General features: G+C 46.5%; 1 protein-coding gene across 1 annotated transcript in view; it reads right to left on the bottom strand.

Moving 5' to 3' along the window:
* The window catches only part of ABR (ABR activator of RhoGEF and GTPase), a 191,771-nt gene extending 183,646 nt beyond the window's left edge, over positions 1-8,125 (bottom strand). Inside the window, exon 1 of the mRNA XM_055402852.2 lies at positions 6,862-8,125. Coding sequence (XP_055258827.2) covers positions 6,862-7,918 — 1,057 coding nt within the window. The 5' untranslated portion in view covers positions 7,919-8,125. The remainder of the gene's footprint in view (positions 1-6,861) is intronic.
* Between the last annotated feature and the right edge of the window lie 13,749 nt (positions 8,126-21,874).

The following is a 21,874-nucleotide window of genomic DNA, read 5'->3' as shown; positions in this document are numbered from 1 at the left end:
GGCCTGGGTCAGCCGACTGAAAATTCCTGGACTTTAGACAGTAACAATAACACCATCTAAGATTTATTAAACACTTATGTGCCCTGTTGTGTGCTTATGGACTCTACACACATTATCTGACTGTACTTCATGACAAGAGTATTATATAGTCTTATCATTATCACCCCCATTTGGCAGACAAGGAACTGGGGCTTAGAGAGAGTCGGTAACTTGTTCAAGCGAAGCCATACAACACTGCAAGCTAGGCAACATCCAGCCCATTCTTCAGATGTGGAAAGTATTTGTACCATTCTTTCAAAGCCAGGAAAAGGTATGAAGATCCTGACTTCAAAACACAAAGATCCAGAGACTTCCCTGGTGGTCCAGTGGTTAAGACTCTGAGCTCCTAGTGCATGGGGCCTGGATTCGATCCCTGATAGGGATACTAGATCCCACACGCTGCAACTAAAAGATCTTGCATGCTACAATTAAGAACCAACTCAGCCAAATAAATTAATTAAAAACAACAACACACACATACACAAAGATCCAGAGTTAAATACAGAGCCAAATGCTTTGTGAATAGACTTCATCAGAAGAAAAACAGATCAGAGGAATGGAAAAGTTTTCAGGCTTGGGTGCATTTACTACTTGGAGAGGAGGAAGACATTGTTAACAAGCTCACTCACACCTGCCTGGCTGGCTGGTGTTCATGAAGTGTAGACAGTGCTAAGATGGTGGAGGGGCAGGGAACATGCATTAGAAAACCAAGCAAAAAGCAATGCCATCCATGTCACTTTGGTTACAAATGAATTGTAGCCAGCCACCAGCTCCTGTATCTCTAATAGTTTTTTTTAATATCTCTCCACAACAGGGAATAGGGGGAAAAATTACTTTATCACATCTATGGCTGGAAATTTTGAGTTAAGACATTCAGACACATCCACTGAACACAAGGAATTCTTCCTGGAGCAAAAATCTCATTAGTCACTAACGAGAAGAGAGAAAATAACCCATCAGGTTACAAATAAGCTAGGTAACATGAGTCAGTCAGTCAGTCAGTCAGTTGCTCAGTCGTGTCCGACTCTCCGCGACCCCATGAATCACAGCACGCCAGGCCTCCCTGTCCATCACCAACTCCTGGAGTTCACTCAAACTCATGTCCTCAGAGTCGGTGATGCCATCCAGCCATCTCATTCTCTGTCGTCCCCTTCTCCTCCCGCCCCCAACCTTTCCCAGCATCAGAGTCTTTTCCAGTGAGTCAACTCGTCGCATGAGGTGGCCAAAGTGTTGCAGTTTCAGCTTTAGCATCAGTACCTAGTAGGAAATATATTTCCCATGAAGATTAAGAATAAAAAGTCTCTTTTGGTAGTCTGGCAGAATCTGATGCCAGGGCCTCCCAAGTAGAGAAATCTGGAAATCTACAGCAGGCCCAGGAAAGCCTTACATATTGGAAGCTAGAAAGTGTCAGCTTTGTAAGACTGACCCAAGTTCCATGCTGTCTCCACCACAAGCTGTTTGAGGCTGGGTAAATGTCTTCACCTCTCCCAGCCTCTGCAAATTCATCTACAGAGTGGGAAGAATAACTTCCACCCACTAAATGAGGTTAAATGAGACAGTCTGCTGCTCCTGTTACTATGATTTCGACAGGACTCACATCTTAAGTGTTCTTGGCTTAAAATTCCAAGAAAAGACCATAGGCTACAATGGAAAGAGCCCCGATCTGGCTCCTAGACCCTGCTTGAGGGTCATGACCGTGTGACCCTGAGGTTATTACTTTTAGGGCTCAAGGATCCTCATCAGCCTGGGGAGGCGCAGGAAGACCCTTAGACCAAATCTAAGATCCTTTCTCATTTGAGGCCCTTGCGTGTCACTGAGGTTCTAAATGACAGGCCTTACTTAGTCACTCATTTCAGGATTTAACGAGTTACCTGCTGGAAAGTTGTTCCTTTATCTAAAAAGAAGCAGCAAAAAAGTTTCTACCCTAGAAGCAAAAAGGCCAACGAGAACCTTGAGGGTAGGTCACCGACTTTTGCAGTCTTGACCCTTAACACAGACCTGGCACAAAGCAGGACCCCGATAAACCCTTGTCGAGTGGAATGGATGGTGAATGAACGAAGGATTTTTGAGGGCCGGCAAAAATAAGACTGTTCGTTCTCCACTAAGCCAAGTTTAATGCAAGCAAAAAAAAAAAGCTACCAATTTAAAATATTAATGATATTTACTTTGTCATCTGAACGACGATCAGAATACCAGATGAACGGTGCTGCCAGTCAAAAGGATGCCTGACGTGGGCTTTTGCTGGGAGAGTGCACTTTGGTCCACGTGTGGCAGAGGGGACGCCACAGCCTACAGAAGGGACACACAAACATTGAAGGACATGTCACCCAGGGTGACAGACAGCAGGGGCAATATAGAAGCACGCCAACAGGAAAGTGAAAATATCAGGGCCTCCACATGTGGTTGGGCAGTTGCTGGGAGCCCAAGAACTCCAAGCTGAGCAGGGGAGACCTAAAATCCAGCAGGCAGACTGCTCACCTGTGAGGTCAAGTCCACAAGGAGTCCCATGGGCAAGCGGCAGCCCTCATGGTTGACCTCAGCAGATGAACTGGGGTCTGATGGGGACTTTAGTGACAAAATAATAATAGTGAATACACATATATACACACATATGCATTTAAAGGTCCATGTGTGAATAAAGTCAACTCTTTAAGTATTTTATTGTATGTCATTTTCATAACTACCCTGATAAGTGCTATCATTGGAGGCAGTACAGCTTGGTGTTTAAAGGCACAGACTTGCAAGTCAGACTGTGTGCATTCAAATCCTAAGTGCCATTTAGGGTAACCTTGTGGGTTACCAAGGTACCCAAGCTGGGTAACCTTGGGCAGGTTTCTTTAAGCCCTCTGAGCCTCATGCTTCTCATACATAAAATGGAAACAGTAATAGGGCCTGTCTTATGAAACTGGCGTTGGTATACATGAGTTAACAGGTATAAAATGCTTAGAACAGGAACAGGCACAAAGCAAGCCCTCAGGAAGCATTAGCTATTCTTGTTATTTCTGTTAATAGAGACTGAGATGTAGAAAGGCCAGCGGCTTGTTCACGGCCTCACACCTGCTGCGGGGCTGAGCCTGGGCACACACATGGGTCTCTCTTCACAGCACATGTGACCCAACACGGCCGATTCTAGCTCTGCAGCTCCCACCCCCACCCCACTCACATCACCACCTTCATTCATGCCATCCATGGCCTAGCCATCCATGGCCTCAGTACCAACAGGGCAATAAGATGCTAACTGGAAGCTACTAAAAGAACTGGTATTCTAGGGATTTCCCTGATGGTCCAGGGAAGAATCCACCTTGCCATGCACTGCAACTAAGACCTGTGGCAGTCAAATAAATAAACACTTTTAAAAAATAAAGAAAGAAGAACTGGCATTCTAACTCAAACCCTGATTTGTCTATTATGTGTAGAACAAACTCAAATGTGTCTTGGTATGGGGGTCTGCCCCTCAGCTAAGAGAGAACGACCCTTTTCTAAGGAGGAAGGCACTTCTGCCTTTGGGCCTTTTTATGTGAGGTCTCACGTGCTCTCTCTCCTTGAAACTCTGAAAGGAAGGCAAAGCCTGAATTGTGCAATAAAACCCGATGGGGTGAGGCTCTCTGAGTAGCGACAATGGGCATGATTCCTGGTGGAGAGGGAGGAGCTTAAGGGCCAATCCAGCCAGAGAGCTTCATAAGCCAAGAGCACCACCCTGTTCTGGGTCCTGCCCTGCTTCTGGAAGGTTCTAGAAAGAGTCAGAGCCTGGCTTGGAAAAAAAAAATCACATGCACTATAAAAAACCAAACCACCTGTAATCCAGAATGATCTGAGAGTGGAAAGCTCTGAAGCACTGACTCAAAGAAAATGACCCAGAATTGCGGTTAGTTGTAGTTTGTTAATACTATGGGTACTTATTATTGCCAGACCCTGTTCAAAGCCCTCTAGAAATGATATCCCATTTATTCTTCATATCAATGGTATGATGTCATTTGTGTTTATTAGTCCCATTTAACTGATGAGAAAACCAAAACACAGAAAATTCAATAACTTCTCCCAAGGTCATACAAGCAGTCTAGCTTCAGAGCCCATGGTCTTTATCAGCACTTTCAAATCTTTTGACCCAGCCCTTAGCATGAAATACATTCTACATCAGCACCCAGTACACATTCACAAGTATATAGAACCGAAACAAAGTTTTAAAGCAGACTACTAGTCACCATTACTGTGTGCAATGCACTCTGATGTTTTCCATTCTATTCCATTCCATTAAAGAAAAAAAACTACCACTCAACAAATATTTATGGAACACCTATTATGTGTTAGACACTCTTAGGCTTTGGGGCTATGTTAGTGGATGAGAGATAAAAATCCTTGCCCTTTGGAGCTTACATTTTACTGGAGAGAGAGAATGAATAAGATCCACGTGCAAAATTGTAGCATCTGAGGTGGTAATTTGGCAAGAGCTATGGAGAGAAGTGGAGCAGGGAAGGCCAAGGGCAGGCAGCCAGAGAAGGCCTATGACGCTTTCTCCCCCCATCATGCTGATTCCAGTGGGCTGGCTGTCACCCACACCTGGAAAAGCCTGTCCTCTAACCTCTCCACTCCAGCGCCCTCTGTGTGTCTGAAGGCTCTTCTGCCTAGACTCTGTGCACGTGACACTCGTATGTGACCGCGTGCACGTGTGTATACCTGTTATAGGCGTGCATGGATGTGTTGCATGCCTGTATGAATATGCATGTCCACCTCGATTCGCTTCCTCACTGGGGAGGTTTGGGAGACAGGAGGCGGGGCCCCCACACGCAGCTTTCCAAGGGCTCTCTACACAAGCCTGCCCTGCAGAAGGGTCCTGGAATGGAGCCTGAAAACCAGCATGAGCCAAAGCCATGAGTGCCAGACATGTGCCCTGGCTGGAGTCTTCAGTTCAGAGGAAGGGAAATTTTTTATCATTGGTCCACGCAGAGACCACCTCTTGTAAACTGTTAGGGCGGAGGGAATTAGTTCCCAATCTGAACCAAGGTGCTCTTTGTGCTAGAGTGCCCTTAAGGAGAGAGGAGAGTACAGAAATCAAACTGCTACCTGGGGGAAAAGCAGTGCATCAGGCACACCTGGGAGAGCAACTGATGTGGGTCTGGGGGGAGACGGGATTGCAGCCAGCTCTAAAGCGGCCCTGGGTGCCTTGGGTAGTCTCTATGGAGGGCATTTGGAACTTGGCACTAGAATGAAATCTTCAGACTCTACGTTAAAGGGGGCACATAAAAAATGTTACTAGCATGGGCAGCAAAAGCATTGCCTACGGGAGAAGCAGCCAATCTCTGCTAATGAATAAGTGTAATTGATCACAACAGATGACTTGATGGCCGTTCCAAATGTGCTTTTAGCAAAGTGGACAGTTTTTCATTCAAATGCAAGCTCACCCAGATAAGATCTAATAATGGAGATTTTGGAAGAATCCCAGCATCAGTGATTTTTTTTTTTTAATCCTTCACTGAACAGGGAAAACATCTTAAGCTCCTAGCTTGACCCAACCAGAGGACAGTTTATGCTTTCCCTATGGCTGAGGAGAGACTCTGACAGTCCCTGGGGCAGCAGAGGGTTGGTCACAGGACAGCCCACATTCCTATCTGTCTTTTCCTCTTGGGCCCCTTTCCCATTCCTGACCTGTGGGGAGCTGGGTGGCCAGAAGACTGCAATCAATTCAATGAAATCATCCATCTACTCAATAAATACTTATTGAGCAAAAGACCCTGATGCTGGGAGGGATTGGGGGCAGGAGGAGAAGGGGACAACAGAGGATGAGATGGCTGGATGGCATCGCCAACTTGATGGACATGAGTTTGAGTAAACTCCAGGAGTTGGTGATGGACGGGGAGGCCTGGCCTGCCGCAATTCACGGGGTCGCAAAGAGTCCGACACGACTGAGCGACTGAACTGAACTGATATGCAAGGCTCCGTGCTGACCACTGAAAGGGGATTCCACCACAAGACGGCTAAGCCCAGGTCCTGTCATCAGAAGAGAAGGCAGATAGGAGGAGAAACAAGAAAATGACAGGAGGCCCCAGGGGAGGTCCCAGCTGGCTCCAACAAGCACTTAATCTTTCTGAGCTTAGGTTTCCTCCTTTATCAAATGAAGGCCCGGCTGTAGCCATGATCTCTGGCCATTCCGCCAGCTCAAACACTATATGATTCTAAACCCCCCACCTCTTCCCACTCAGGCTCCTAGGAAGCTGACAGACCAGGTGCTGCCTTCTAGAAAGGGGACAGTCAGAAAAGGAAGCGGGTGGTGAGGGTTATGGACCTTTCCCACCGTGACAGCTTCCTTCATTTTGGCCAGAACACAAGCTACAGGCTGGAGAAGATGTGAGAGCCGTTCAGAAAATTAAGTGGAAGTTTGACACTTCCATATCGAGGAATCTGGGGAAATGGGAACCGCTGGAGTCTGTGCAGGGAAGGATATCCTATCAGTTGTGGCGCCGGGGAATCTAGCTGACCTGCAAGGATGAGTTGGAGGTGGGGGTGGCGGTGAAGCTGCAATGAAATAGAAAGGCTGAGGTTCCAAGTGAAAGATTCCTCCCACGGTGTGGTCGAGGGTATCATCTTTTCATCCCCTGTCATCATCGTAATGTTTATTTTCTTTAACTCGCCCAACCGAAATCCACTTTGCACCATCATTTTTTTTTTTTAAGTTCTACAAGTGCCTTCAAGGTACACACGTAAATCTTATCTCCCTTCTGCTCAGGCGCCTGAGGCCAAACAGGACCATCAGGGTGTGCCAGGAAGGGGTGGGGGATTCAAGACACAGGATACAAGAGGCGAGGATGCACACAGGGGTGCGCCTACCTGCAAAGGAGCCGTCCTCGTGGTCGGAGCTGTTGCGGCTGCAGTCACTGCCCCTCTCGGGCGAGCTGTGGCTGGGCGAGTCCCGCTCGGGCAGCCCTAGGAACCTCTTGCGCCGCCACTGGGGAAGGTGCTCGCGAGCCCGACGCCGGGGGGGCTCCTCTGCCCCCGGGGGCGAGCCCCGCCCGTCCTTGGCCTCTGCTTCCAGTTGCTCCAGGTCCCGACTCCCGCGCACCTGCCGCCGGCCCCCGAGGATCAGGTGCATCCAGCGATGGGAACCGTACGCCCGCGCCGGCTTTTCGGCCTCATCGCAGGTCCCGGACCGGCAAGGGGCCACAAGCAACTGGCTGAGGGCGAATTTCTCGTTCAGATCCACCATCTCGAAATCGTGGTCACTGCTGTCGCCCCCATCGTCCGCGCCCGAGGCGGCGTCCGCCTCGCCCTCCTCCGAGCCCCGCCCCGCGCGGAGCCCGGCGGACCGCTCCTCTCTCCGGGCGCTGGGAGCCGTGCCATGGTGGCCGGGGGGCGCGCAGTCCTCCCGGGGCCTGAAGAGGAGGCGAGGCTGCAGGAGCTGCTGGTGGATGGCGGCGGTCAGGCTGCGCACTGCGCCCCCGGCCCCCGCCGCCCCGGGCCACGTGGGAAGGTCCAGGCACGCGTAGGGGGGACTCTCGGTCTTGGCGGCCACGGCAGGGTCGGGGAGCGAGGGGCCCCGGGGGTCTCCATCACCGCCGCCCGCTGCGCCCTCATCCTCGCGCTGCGGCCGCGGCGGCGGCTCCCGCTCCGGTCCTGCCGGCGCCTGCTCCTCCGCCGAGGGCCCCCCGCAGTCGCCGAGTCCGCCCTCCGGGCGCCCGCAGGCGAGGTCCCGCTTCTCCAGGGCCGCCTGCAGGTAGACGGCTTTGAACTTCTCCTCGGCCAGCACCTGTTGCAGCCACTTCAGTTTGAGTTTGCTGCGCTCCAGCTCGCGTTCCATGTCCAGCACCGAGTCCAGCTGCATAACGGGCACCTCCTCCCCAGGGAACTCGGCCCGCCAGTGGCGCTCAAAGTCCTGGGGGTCCCACATGCCGGGCGCCCCTTCGGGCCTCCGGGGCCCAGCGCCTCCGCGCGCAGAGGGCTGGGGGCGCGCCCGGCTCTCTCCGCGCTGACGCAGTCGCCTGCTCTTCACTTCTGCTCCAGATAGAAAATAAGGGGAAAAAAATAATAATAAAGTTATTTTCCCCTTCCGCCCTCGAGCCCTTGTCTTCTTCTTCTTCTGGGTTTCGTCTCCCTGACGTCAGCGGCCACCGGCGGCGGCGGAGGCGGGGGCCCCGGGGCCCTGGGTCCGCCCCCGGGGGCAGGACGCGAGGAGCCCGCGGTCTGCGGCCGGGGCTCGGTGCCCGGCGGCCCCCGGGCTCAGACGTCTGGAGAGCCGCGGCGGGGGCGGAGCCTCGCGGGCGCCTCTGGGCTGCGCCGGCAGCTGGGAGGCTGCGAGAGCGCCCGGCAGGGCGGGCCTGCGGAGCGGCCCACCCGGTAGGCGGCCGCCGTGGGCACGACTCGCACCTTCCCGGCCAGTCCCGCTGCGCAGCTCCCGCCGGCGCCGCCGGCGCAGACCGCACATGCTCCCCGCTCCCGAGCGCAGGGCCGCGCGGCCGGGGAGGCGAGAGCGGCGGGGAGGGAGCGCGCGGGGGCGCCCTGGGCCGCAGCCAACCTCCCGCCGCCCGGCCCTCCGCAGTCTAGCCTGTCCGGGTCTGGGCGGCGCCTGGGACCGAGAAGGAAAAGGTGCGGGAAAGGCGATGTGGCCGCGCGGCCAGGGCAGGTGTCCAAGGGAGCCGTCGGCGAACCGGCGGGGTTGTCCCCCCCTGGGATTTATTGAGCGCGTTGAACTAACTCGGGCCTCTCTGGGGTCTCAGACGGTAAAGAATACGCCTGCAATGAGGGAGACTTAGGTTCGATCCCTGGGTTGGGAAGATCCCCTGGAGGAGGGCATGGCAACCCACTCCAGCATTCTTGCCTGGAGAATCCCCATGGACAGAGGATCCTGGTGGGCTAGGAGTCGGACACGACTGAGCGACTAAGCACACACACAAAATTAACATGTCCAAAATCACCGAGCTCCTTAATCCAAAACTGGAGATGAGACTGTGTGTGTGTGCGCGCGCGTTTGAGACCCATTAAAGCTTTCTCTCCACTGCTCACTAGAGCTTTTCAGGGGAGACACAGGCAAGGGTGACAGCTCCAAGTGGCTCTGCTTAGAGGCCCCTGTGTGACTTCAAAGCTGAGGATACCCTCGTGTGACTCCCTGTGACTGAGTCAAACCAGGGCTGGCAGGGGACTTAGACGCTGACCTGGGTGTCTAAGAGGACACTTTGCTTCCTCTTTGTGGCCTCAACAATTCCTCTGAAGAGAAAAAGAAAGGGGCCGGGGGCTGGGCTGGCACTGGAAGTGGGAAGGAGGGAGGGCTCCTGCCTCACCACCTCTTCACACCTGGCTGCACCCCTTCTCCAGGGTCCTTGGTGAGGTCCCACTGTCTGCGGAGAGAGGGCCTGATCAACTGTCTCATGCTCTCTGCAAGGGAGGACCTTTTTGGTGACTCACATTTTCTTCATTTTAAGGATGAGGAATTTGATCCTGTAAGAGGCTTAAGTGACTTGGCAGCTAGGAATTCTTCCTGGCCACAGTGCCCTTTGGGGACTGGAGTTAAACTCAGTGACCCCTCCTCTCCAAATTCTCGCCACTGGCTGCTCATATAAACCATCTGAACAGACCATCCTTCTCCCACCTTTCAATCCCTTTCAGGCTGTCCCTCAAGGCTGGTTAATGGGAAGATATCAGAAAGATATTTCTTAACCACAAATGGGGCTTCCCTGGTGGGTCAGCAGTAAAGAATCTGCCTGCAAAGCAGGAGACCCAGGTTCGATCCCTGGATGGGGAAGATCCCCTAGAGGAGGGCATGGCAATCTAGTCCAATATTCTTGCTTGGAGAATCCCATGGACAGATGAGCCTGGTGGGCTATAGTCTATGGGGTCACAAGAGTCGGACCCGACCAAAGCGAATGAGCAGGCATGAAACCACAAATGAGATAGTGTCATTCTTCCGTTCAAACCCTTCCTCACCCCCACCCCCACCCCGTGGCTCCTCACACCTCCAGGATGGAGTCCAGACTCCTCTCCCACAAAGGAGATCTTCCCACTTTTGGGCTCCACCCACCTCTCTGCCTTCCTTGTAGGCTTTAGCTTTATCAACTCCATGCTGTCCCCAAAGACATCTTGCTCTTTTAAAAAATATATATATATTTAAATTATTTATTTACTTTATTTTTGGCTGTGTGAGGTCTCAGTTGCAGCATGTGGGATCTTTACTTGCAGCACATGGACTTCTGTCTACTTGTGGCGCTCGGGCTTAGTTGCCCCGCTGTTGCTCTTAGGGCCCCAAATAGGGATCGAACCTGGGGGCCCCTGCAGTGGAAGGCACTGGACCACCAGAGAAGTCTTAAATGTACCGTTTTTCTCTTCCTTAGAACTCCTGTCCCTCCACACAATCACAACTACCTGCTGCCTGGGGGACTCCAACTCTCCTTTAAGATACGGCTCTATCTCTGAGAAAGCTTTTCTGGTCCCGCTCCCTCCTCTCTGTGTCACACTTCATCTTGTACAGTCTTTATCTTTGCCCTTGCTCCACCTTCTGGCAATTATCAGTGACATCTTTGTTTCCCTTTCTTTCACAGCTGCTCTCAAGGCCAGGATTGTGTCTTTTCCATGTGTGTATTCTTGCTGCTTCTTGCAGAGTGTGATTGAGAGATAGCTGATAATTGTTGAATGAAATGAATTAATGAACGAACAGGCAGATGACTGGATTCTCACCTTGCAATTCCTACTCCAGTTGTGAATCACTCCAGGCTGGTAGCTAATGTGCTTCCCGCTGAGACTTCTCAACTTTGGCATTTCCTTCCTGGACAGAGTCTGTGTTTACTCAGTTTTCCAACATCCCTTCTTCCTTTTTCTTTCTTTCTTCTTTTTTTAATTTGGTGTGACACTGGTATGACTCATCACTGTTTGTCTTTGTGACCGATTGCCATGGGGAAATGGGTATGTTTCCAAATACATGAGTTCAGTGCCCAGCTCCTATGATTTCTCAGTCTATCACCTAGTCCCTCAAGGTGCTGCTTTTTCTCCCACCTTTGTTTCATATTTTGAAGACACCGTCCCTACCTTCTTGAGGCCACCACTATTTTTGTCCACTGGGAGGGACTGAAGCGCTTTCAATGTCCACAGCCAGCCAGTGCAGGGGTTTTCCATCAAGCAGAGTTCACAAGCATCTTGGCCTCTGTTAAGATGATGGCATCCAATCCAATCACTTCATGGCAAATAGATGGGGAAAAAATAGAAACAGTGACAGACTTCATTTTCTTAAGCTCCAAAATTACTGCCACCGGTGACTGTAGCCATGAAATTTTAAAAGATGTCTGTTCCTTGGAAGGAAAGCTATAACAAATCTAGACAGAGTATTAAAAAGCAGAGACATCACTTTGCCAACAAAGGTCTGTCTAGTCAAAGCAATGGTTTTTCCAGTAGCCATGTATGGATGTGAGAGTTGGACCATAAAGAAGGCTGAGTGCTGAAGAACTGATGCTTTTGAACTGTGGTGCTGGAGAAGACTCTTGAGAGTCCCTTGGACAGCAAGGAGATCAAACCAGTCAATCCTAAAGGAAATCAGTCCTGAATATTCATTGGAAGGACTGACGCTGAAGTTGAAGCTCCAAAAATTTGGCCACCTGATGCCAAGAACTGACTCACTGGAAAAGACCCTGATGCTGGGAAAGATTAAGGGCAAAAGGAGAAGGGGGCAACAGAGGATGAGATGGTTGGATGGCATTGCTGACTTATTAAACATGAGCTTGAGCAAACTCTGGGAGATGCTGAAGGACACATAAGCCTGGTGTGCTGCAGTCCATGGGGTCGCAAATAGTCGGACATGAGTGAGCAACTGTACAACAACAAGATTTCAGAATGGTGGAACTTGCCTGGCAGTTCAGTAGTTAAGACTCTGAGCTTCCACTGCAGGGGCTGTGGGTTCCATCCCTGGTCGGGGAACTAAGATCCTGCAGGCTGCAGCAAAAAAAAAAGAAAAACTTTCAGAATGGGGGAGAAATGCAACATAGCAGAGACAGATAACCCCAGTCAACAGCATATTGATTGGAGAATGTTTCCATATTAAAATACAAAGGAAAAAACCCTGTAAGTTCCTACAAGCATCAATTTCTGAATTTGTAATTTCCCTGGGAGGATAGTTTCAACTCTGTCCTTTAATTAAAGCAGCAGTTGGATTCCCTTTTGGCCAAAGGAAGTGGTTACCAATACCACTAATTTTTTTCCACAAGGACCAATATAGCCAGAAATGCCAACATTCATCTTCTGTAAACCGATCCCAGGAGCAAACTTCATTGTCTCTAGCTGGTGGATAGTTCAGCTTTATTACTTGGCTTTGGGTCATCATGGGGGCAAGGGTAGAGTGGCTGACATTTATTGAGTCCACATTTCTAGTGGCCATATGGCTTTGATTGCATCTAATTTCTCACCACAATCCTGTGAAGAAGGTGTTATTGTCAAGGTAGTGAGAGAGAGAAATGGAAGATCAAAGAGGTCAGAGGTCAGACAGCTAATTTTCTAGATTCTAAATCTCAGTAGCTTTAGTTTGGCCCAGGTGCATCTGTCATTAGCATTCATTCATTCAAAAAAATATTTGTTGAGCACCATTCACTTCCAGAGACTGGCAAATCAAGTTTAAACTTTGTAACCTGGCATATCAGATTCTTCACAATGGATCCTCTGACCCCAGCTTCTTGTCCAATCGCATTTCTAATTTCTTCTGCTTGCTGCACCTATTCAGGTCCCCAGTCTGAGTTACCCTCTAAGAAGACGCCTTCTGTGTTCTGTGCCACCTCCCTTTGGCCCATCGTGGATTTCTGCAGCAGGTGCAGCAGATAGTTCCCATGGCTGTTGGGGTCTCACTGCAAACACCCACCCCTACTACTCTCCACTTTTGTGCCCTAGGGTGTTTCTCAAGCATCCCAGATGGAAGCTTCTACAGGGGGCAAGTTATCCCTGGGGCATCCATGGCTGGTGGAAATGGGAACTGGTTAATAAATGCTGCAGGCTCCTGTCTTTGGAGAGCCTGTCTGAGGCATATACTCTGCATCGTTGATCAGGGATCTTCAAGAGGAATGACAGTTGATGCACAGTGGTGACCAATCCATAATGCTCTCTACTGGATTTCCATTCTTGTCTGTCTCCCTCTCCCTCACTCCTGCTTCCTGGAATAATCTCCTGACTTTGGAACTTCCCTGGTGGTCCAATGGTTAAGACTTCACCTTCCAATGCAGAGTGTGCAGGTTTGATCCCTGGTCAGGAAATTAAGATCCCATGTGCCACACAGTGAAGCCAAAAAATTTTTTTAATAAAATATAAAACAAAAGATTATAACAAAACAAAAACAGACTCAGAGATGCAGAAAACAAACTAGTGGTCACCAAGGGGTTCGGGGAAAGAGAGGTAGGAGGAGGGGCAAGATAGTTAAAGGGGATCAGTTCAGTTCAGTTCAGTTCAGTTGCTCAGTCGTGTCCCACTCTTTGTGACCCCATGAATCACAGCATGGGGATAAAGAGGTACAAACTACTCAGTATAAAATAAAGAAGTTAACAAGGAAATAATTTACAGCATAGGGAATAGAACCAATATTTTATAATAACTTAATATGAAGTATTTTATGGTATTTTATAATAACTTAATATGAAGCTACCAGGGCTTCCCTGCAGAGAAGGCAATGGCAAGCCACTCCAGTACTCTTGCCTGGAAAATCCCATGGATGGAGGAGCCCGGTAGGCTGCAGTCCGTGGGATCGCTAACGGTCGGACACAACTGAGCGACTTCACTTTCACACATTGGAGAAGGAAATGGCAACCCACTCCAGTGTTCTTGCCTGGAGAATCCCAGGGACAGGGGAGCCTGGTGGGCTTCCGTCTATGGGGTCACACAGAGTCGGACACGACTGAAGTGACTTAGCAGCAGCAGCAGCAGCAGGGCTTCCCTGGTAGCTCAGTAGGTAAAGATTCTGCTTGCAATTCAGGAGATCTGGGTTTGATCCCTGGGTTGGGAAGATCCTCTGGAGAAGGAAATGACAACGCACTCCAGCATTCTTGCCTGTAAAATCCCATGGACAGAGGAACCTGGCAGGCGACAGTCCATGGGGTTGCAAGAGTCAGACACGACTTAGTGACTAAACCACCAAAACCAATATGATGTATAACCTAAAATTATTGAATCACTATGTTGTACACTTAAAACTAATATAATATTTTAAGACAACTATACTTCAAGAAAAATAGAATGTCAATTGACCATAAACATATGGGTTTATTTCTGGACTCACAATTCTATTCCATTTATCTTTGCACTATTACCACACTGTTTTGATTACTGTAACTTTGTAGTAAGTTTTGTAATCAAAAGTGTGAGTCCTCCAACTTTTTTCTTTTTCAAGATTGTTTTGTCTATTTTGAGCCTTTTGTATTTTCACATGAATTTCAGGATCAGTTTGTCATTCTGCAGAAGAAGATCAGAGCTTTCAATAGGGATTGTGCTGAATCTGTAGATCAATTTCGGGTGTATTACCATCCCATCAACATTAAGTCTTCCAATTTGTGACCATGGAATGCGTGTGTGCTAAGTTCAGTCATGTCTGCCTCTTTGCAATCCTATGGACTGTAGCCCATCAGGTTCCTCTGTCCATGAGATTCTCCAGGCAAGAATACTGGAGTCGGTTGCCATGCCCTCCTCCAGAGGATCTTCCCAACCCAAGGACTGAACCCACATCTCTTATGACTCCTACTGGCAGGTGGGTTGTGATCATGAGATAGGTCTTAATTAACTTATGTAGGTCTTAATTAATTGCTTTCAATGATGTCTAATAGTGGACGTGAGAAATAGATTTAAGGGACTAGATCTAATAGATAGAGTGCCTGATGAACTCTGGACGGAGGTTCATGACATTGTACAGGAGACAGGGACCAAGATCATCCCCATGGAAAAGAAATGCAAAAAAGCAAAATGGCTGTCTGAGGAGGCCTTACAAATAGCGGTGGAAAGAAGATAAGCGAAAAGCAAAGGAGAAAAGGAAAGATATCAGCATCTGAATGCAGAGTTCCAAAGACTGGCAAGGAGAGATAAGAAAGCCTTCCTCAGTGATCAATGCAAAGAAATAGAGGAAAACAACAGAAAAGGAAAAACAAGAGATCTCTTCAAGAAAATTAGAGATTCCAAGGGAACATTTCATGCAAAGATGGGCTCGATAAAGGACAGAAATGGTATGGACCTAACAGAAGCAGAAGATATTAAGAAGAGGTGGCAAGAATACACAGAAGAACTGTACAAAAAAGATCTTCATGACCAAGATAGTCAAGATAACGTGATCACTGACCTAGAGTCAGACATCTTGGAATGTGAAGTCAAGTGGGCCTTAGAAAGCATCACTACGAACAAAGCTAGTGGAGGTAAAGGAATTCCAGTTGAGCTACTTCAAATCTTGAAAGATGATGCTGTGAAAGTGCTGCACTCAATATGCCAGCAAATCTGGAAAACTCAGCAGTGGCCACAGGACTGGAAAAGGTCAGTCTTCATTCCAATCCCAAAGAAAGGCAATGCCAAAGAATGCTCAAACTACCACACAATTGCACTCATCTCACATGCTAGTAAAGTCATGCTCAAAATTCTCCAAGCCAGGCTTCAGCAATATATGAACCGAGAACTCCCAGATGTTCAAGCAGGTTTTAGAAAAGGCAGAGGCACCAGAGATCAAATTGCCAACATCCGCTGGATCATGGAGAAAGCAAGAGAGTTCCAGAAAAACATCTATTTCTGCTTTATTGACTATGCCAAAGCCTTTGACTGTGTGGATCACAGTAAACTGTGGAAAATACTGAAAGAGATGGGAATACCAGACCACCAGACCTGCCTCTTGAGAAACCTGTATGCAGGTCAGGAAGCAACAGTCAGAACTGTACATGGAACAACAGATTGGTTCCAAATAGGAAAAGGAGTACGTCAAGTTTGTATATTGTCACCTTGCTTATTTAACTTATATGCAGAGTACATCATGAGGAACGCTGGGCTGGAAGAAGCACAAGCTGGAATCAAGATTGCTGGGAGAAATATCAATAATCTCAGATATGCAGATGACACCACCCTTATGGCAGAAAGTGAAGAGGAACTCAAAAGCCTCTTGATGAAAGTGAAAGAGGAGAGTGAAAAGGTTGGCTTGAAGCTCAGCATTCAGAAAACAAAGATCATGGCATCTGGTCCCATCACTTCATGGGAAATAGATGGAAAAACAGTGGAAACAGTGTCAGACTTTATTTTTGGGGGCTCCAAAATCACTGAGGATGCTGATTGCAGCCATGAAATTAAAAGATGCTTACTCCTTGGAAGGAAAGTTATGACCAACCTAGATAGTATATTAAAAAGCAGAGACATTACTTTGCCAACAAAGGTCCGTCTAGTCAAGGCTATGGGTTTTTTTTTTTTTTTTTAAGGCTATGGTTTTTCCCATGGTCATGTATGGATGTGAGAGTTGGACTGTGAAGAAAGTTGATCACCGAAGAATTGATGCTTTTGAATTGTGGTGCTGGAGAAGACTCTTGAGAGTCCCTTGTACCGCAAGGAAATCCAACCAGTCCATTCTAAAGGAGATCAATCCTGGGTGTTCATTGGAAGGACTGATGCTAAAGCTGAAACTGCAATACTTTGGCCACCTCATGCGACAAGTTGACTCACTGGAAAAGACTCTGATGCTGGGAAAGGTTGGGGGCAGGAGGAGAAGGGGACGACAGAGAATGAGATGGCTGGATGGCATCACCGACTCTATGGACATGAGTTTGAGTGAACTCCGGGAGTTGGTGATGGACAGGGAGACCTGGTGTACTGTGATTCATGGGGTCGCAGAGAGTCAGACATGACTGAGCAACTGAACTGAACTGAACATATAAGTCTACACCTCTCTGATTAAATTTTTCTTAAGTGTTTTGTTATTTTTAACAATTGTAATAAAAACATATAACAATACTCTCATTACCATTTTTAAGTGTACAGTTCAATAATGTTAACTATATTCACATTGTTGTGTAACAGATCTCTGGAACTTTTTAGCTTACAAAATCGAAACTCTTATGTCTACGGAAGACCAACTCTCTATTTCCCCTTCCCCTATCCCTCACAACCACCATTCTATTTTCTGTTTCCATAATTTTGACTACTCTAGATATCTCATATAAGTGAAGCCATACAGTATTTGCCATTTGGTGACTGATTTATTTCATTCAACATAACATCTTCAAGGTTCATCCATGTGGCAGCATGTGACAGGATTTCTGTTTTTAAGACTGAATAGTATTCCGTTGTGTGCATATACCACCTTTTCTTTATTCATTCATCCATCGGTAGACATTTGGGTTTCCACCCTTCTGTTATTGTGAATAATGTTTCAGTGAACATGGGAGTGCAAATATCTCTTGAGATCCTGCTTTCAATCATTTTCAATATATATCCAGAAGTGGAATTGCTGGATCATATAATATTTCTATTTTTAGCATTTTGAGGAATCTCTATACTGCTTTACATAGTGTCTGCGCCATTTTACATTCCTACCGGCAGCACAGAAATGTTGCTGTATCACCACATGCTCGCCAACAATTGGTTTTTTTTTTTTTTGGTATGTTGTTTTTGTGGTGGTCATCCTAATGGGTTGTGAGATAATATCTCAATGTCATTTTGATTTGTGTTTCTCTAATGATTGTGATATTGAGACTTATTTCATATGTTTGTTGGCCATTTGTATATCTACTCCAGAGAAATGTCTCTTCAGGTCTTTTGTCCATTTTTTTAAAAAGGTAGGTTTACCTGTCTTTTAAAAATTAGTTAATTAATTAATTTGGCTGCACTGGGCCTTAGTTGTAGCATGTGGGATCTAGTTCCCTGACCAGGGATAGAACCCAGCCCCCCTGCATTATGAGCACAGTCTTAGCCACTGGACCACCGGGGAAGTCCCCTTGGAACTCTTTTCAAAGATCATTTGACCATAATGTAAGGATTTATTTCTGGTCTCTGTATTCTGTTCCATTGGACTATGGGTCTGTCTTTTATGCCAGCACAAGTTTTTATTACTGTGGCTTTGTAAACATTTTGTTTCACAATAAGAAAATTTGCACTCTTCCCAATGAATTAACATTTGCTATTAAAAAAATAAGCTCAAATAGGTCTTGGAGATCTTTCTATGACAATACACATTGTGTAACTTTTTTCTTTCCTGACACCAATCAATTTTACAATTCTCAGACATGAACAGTTTAATTCAATTCTGACACCAACTTCCTAAAGTCAGATTCCACAGGTTAAGGGCTCAGTCCCACAAGGCTGCCCCTATTTCAGAAAATGAAAATGAAATGTTAGTCGCTTAGTCGTGTCTCACTCTTTGCGATCCCACGGACTGTAGCCCACCAGGCTCCTCTGTCAAAGGGATTCTCCGGGCAAAAACCTGGAGTTGGTTCCTTACCATCTGAGCCACTTTGGAAGGGACTCCCTATTTCAGATGCCAACTACAAACGGGGTGCCCAAGCTACCTACACTTCTGCCCAGTGAATTACAAATCTAGGGATTCCCATGCCCCACCCCAGATTTGGTAATTTGCTGAAATGACCCACAGAACTCAAGAAAACATTATATGTACTATTACAAAGGATACAAATGAACAGTGAGGTGAATAGGTACATAAGGAGAGATCTGGAAAGTTCTTAGTGCAGCAGCTTCTACCCCCATATGGCTGGGACTCACACCCTCCTGGGCTGTGGATATGCTTGCCAACTCAGAAGCTCTCTGAATTGTGCTGTTTAGGGGTTTTTATGGAAGTTTCATTATATAGGCATGATCGTTTAAATCACTGGTCATTGGTGATGAAACTCAACCTCCAGGTCCTCTCTCCTCCCTATGGGGTAGGGGAGGTGCTGGACATTCTAAGCCTCTAATCTTGTGGTTGGTTTGTTTGGCCACGGGTCCCCATCCTGAAGTTATCTAACCCCCAATCTGGAGTCATCTCACTAACTTACAATAGACAATAAATTCCAAGGGTTCTAGGAACTCTGAGCCACAGACAAAAAAGAAATATTTATTTTTTATTTTACCACAGGTATGGACCTTCTTCATTATTTTTAATAGCTTCATGGCAATCCATTGTACAGATATATCATCATTTATTTAAACATCTCTTATTGACAGACATTGCAGGTGTTTGCCTACTCCTGCAAATGCTAACAGTAGTTTATCGCGATTATTGAAATATCCACTATTGATGGCTGTTGTCATTATTTGCCATTTTCTTCCAATTACTAACAATGTCACAGGAAACATCCTTGTTGAGTATTTCTTTAGGTTACATTCTCCAAAGTAGAATTCCTGAGTCAGAGTGCATGTTCCCTGGAGATTTGGATCAGTTCAGTTCAGTTCAGTTCAGTCGCTCAGTCGTGTCCGACTCTCCGCGACCCCATGAATCACAGCACGCCAGGCCTCCCTGTCCATCACCAACTCCTGGAGTTCACTCAAACTCATGTCCACAGAGTCGGCGATGCCATCCAGCCATCTCATTCTCGGTCGTCCCCTTCTCCTCCCGCCCCCAACCCTTCCCAGCATCAGAGTCTTTTCCAGTGAGTCGGATAGACACTGCTAAATTGTCCTTAAAAATCCTGTACCAATTTGTACTCACATCAGTAGTGTATGAAAAAGGCCACTTCACTAGACCCTTACTGAAATTGGATCTTTCAACTTTTAGAAAAAATTTTGTTGTAGAAAATTTCATATACCAAAAAAAAAAAAAAGATGATTATAAGGATTTCTTATTGCCCGTCACCCAGTTTGAACTCACGACCAATCTTACTTCATCTAAACTTCCATCCTCTTCCTACCACCACTGGAGTATTCTGAAGGAAATCCCACGACATTAAACATTTCATCTGTAAATAATTCAGTATGTATTTATATTATAGGAATCTTAACAAAAATGATCATAATCCCTAGGTGATGATTCCATATTAGATGGATGGATAAAGAAGATGTGGTACAAATGGTGGAATACTACTCAGCCATAAAAAAGAATGAAATAATGCAGCAATGTGGCTATAACTAGGAATTATCACACTAAGTGAAGCAAGTCAGAAAGAGAAAAACAAACACCATGTGTGATCACTTACAGGTGGAATTTCTACGTAACAGAAGCAGACTCACAGACATAGAGGATAGACTTGTGGTTGCCCAGGGGGAAAGCAGGTGGGGAAGGGGTGGATTGGGAGTTTGGGATTAGCAGATGCAAACTATTATATATAGGATGGATTGATAGCAAAGTCCTACTATATAGCACAGGGAACTATATCAAACATCCTGTGATAAACCATAATGGAAAAGTATGCAAAAGAATGTATATACATATATACCTGAATCATTTTGCTGTACAGCAGAAATTTAAATTTTAATTAAAAAATTTAAAAAATTATAAATCAACTATATTTCAATAAAGAAATTTTCTTAATATCGTCAAATATCAGTCTTAAATTTCCCTATTATGTCATAATCTTATTGGCAATTGGTTTGAATCATGGTTCAAAACACTTCATATTACATTCTGCTGCTGCTGCTGCTGCTAAGTTGCTTCAGTCGTGTCCGACTCTGTCCCTGGGATTCTCCAGGCAAGATTCTACAAGCCTCTTTTTAAAAGTTCTCCTTCCATGTCTCCTCAACCTTTCCTTCTTCTGTCCATGAGATTTATTTGTTAAAGAAATTAGATGGTTTGTCCTGTAGAGTTTTCCAGTCTGTATTTTGCTCTTGGGAACCTCATGGTATCTTTTAATATGTCCCTCCTGTGAACTGGTAGTTAGATCTAGAATCCTGATCAGATTTAATTTGGGAAGGGGGTAGGACTATTTTGTGAGGCTTCCCTGGTGGTTCAGCTATAAAAAATCTGCCTACCAGTGCAAGAGATGTGGGTTCGATCCTTGGATCGGGAAGATCCTCTGGAGAAGGAAATAACAACCCACTCCAGTATTCTTGCCTGGAGAATCCCATGGAGAGAAGAGACTGGCGGGCTACAGTCCATGGGGTCGCAAAGAGTCAGACATGACTTAGCGACTAAACAACAACAGGACTGCTTAGGAAGTGGCCTTCTCTTCTTGCCTCAGATGGCAATCATGTCATCGTGTCTTTTCTTGTGATGTTAGCAGTCATTCATGATGACTGCTAATACTGTTCAATGCCGTCATTCCTTCTCATAGCAGAGAAATTTCCCCTCATCAACTATTTGTTTACCCAGAGGTATAGTTCATACAGGAAACACATAATGATTACTTAATTTTTATCTTTATTTTCAATTTTTAAAAGTAATGAGTTGGTTCACTAGTATCCTTGAAGGCAACCAATGAGGTTTTCTTTTGAAGTGTTTTTAGCATAATGATAAATTCAGGGATTTTAAGTGTATTTAGGGATTTTGTTCTACTGCAGTTATTATCCTTCTTGACGTTCAAATCGTCCCATCTTTGGCCAGAGGGAGATTCTTCAAGTTAACTTCTGAGGCCTTTTGACAGAATTCCAGTAGTCTGATAGCTTTGTTGCTTTCCTGTTTGACAAGATGTTTCAGGCTTATCTGGTAAATTCCCTGTCCCAGACATAACATTAGCTGTTTCTCCAAAGAGCTCCGGTTCTTCTTAGTGGGAGATGGCATTTGAAGACTTCAGTCAGGGTAGTAGAGGTGTTTATTGCTTTGGACAGGTCATTATTTATAGGTCTTTTCAATACATATTTAAACTATGTCATGAATTTATAGTGAGATTTGAAGTTAAAATTCAGGATGACAGAATTTTTACTTACTCTCAATGATCTCACTTTCTCGTTCTCCTTTTCCCCCCTCAATAAAGAGCCCCTGTTCTCAATAATACTAATTTGATTATTCACACAA

The sequence above is a fragment of the Moschus berezovskii genome, chromosome 20 (genome assembly GCF_049115385.1).
Source record: "Moschus berezovskii isolate FMDL1 chromosome 20, NW_MosBer_1.0, whole genome shotgun sequence".
Classification (NCBI taxonomy): domain Eukaryota; kingdom Metazoa; phylum Chordata; class Mammalia; order Artiodactyla; family Moschidae; genus Moschus; species Moschus berezovskii.
Note: the sequence above shows the minus strand (reverse complement) of the source record. Positions and strands in the feature narration are given on the sequence as shown.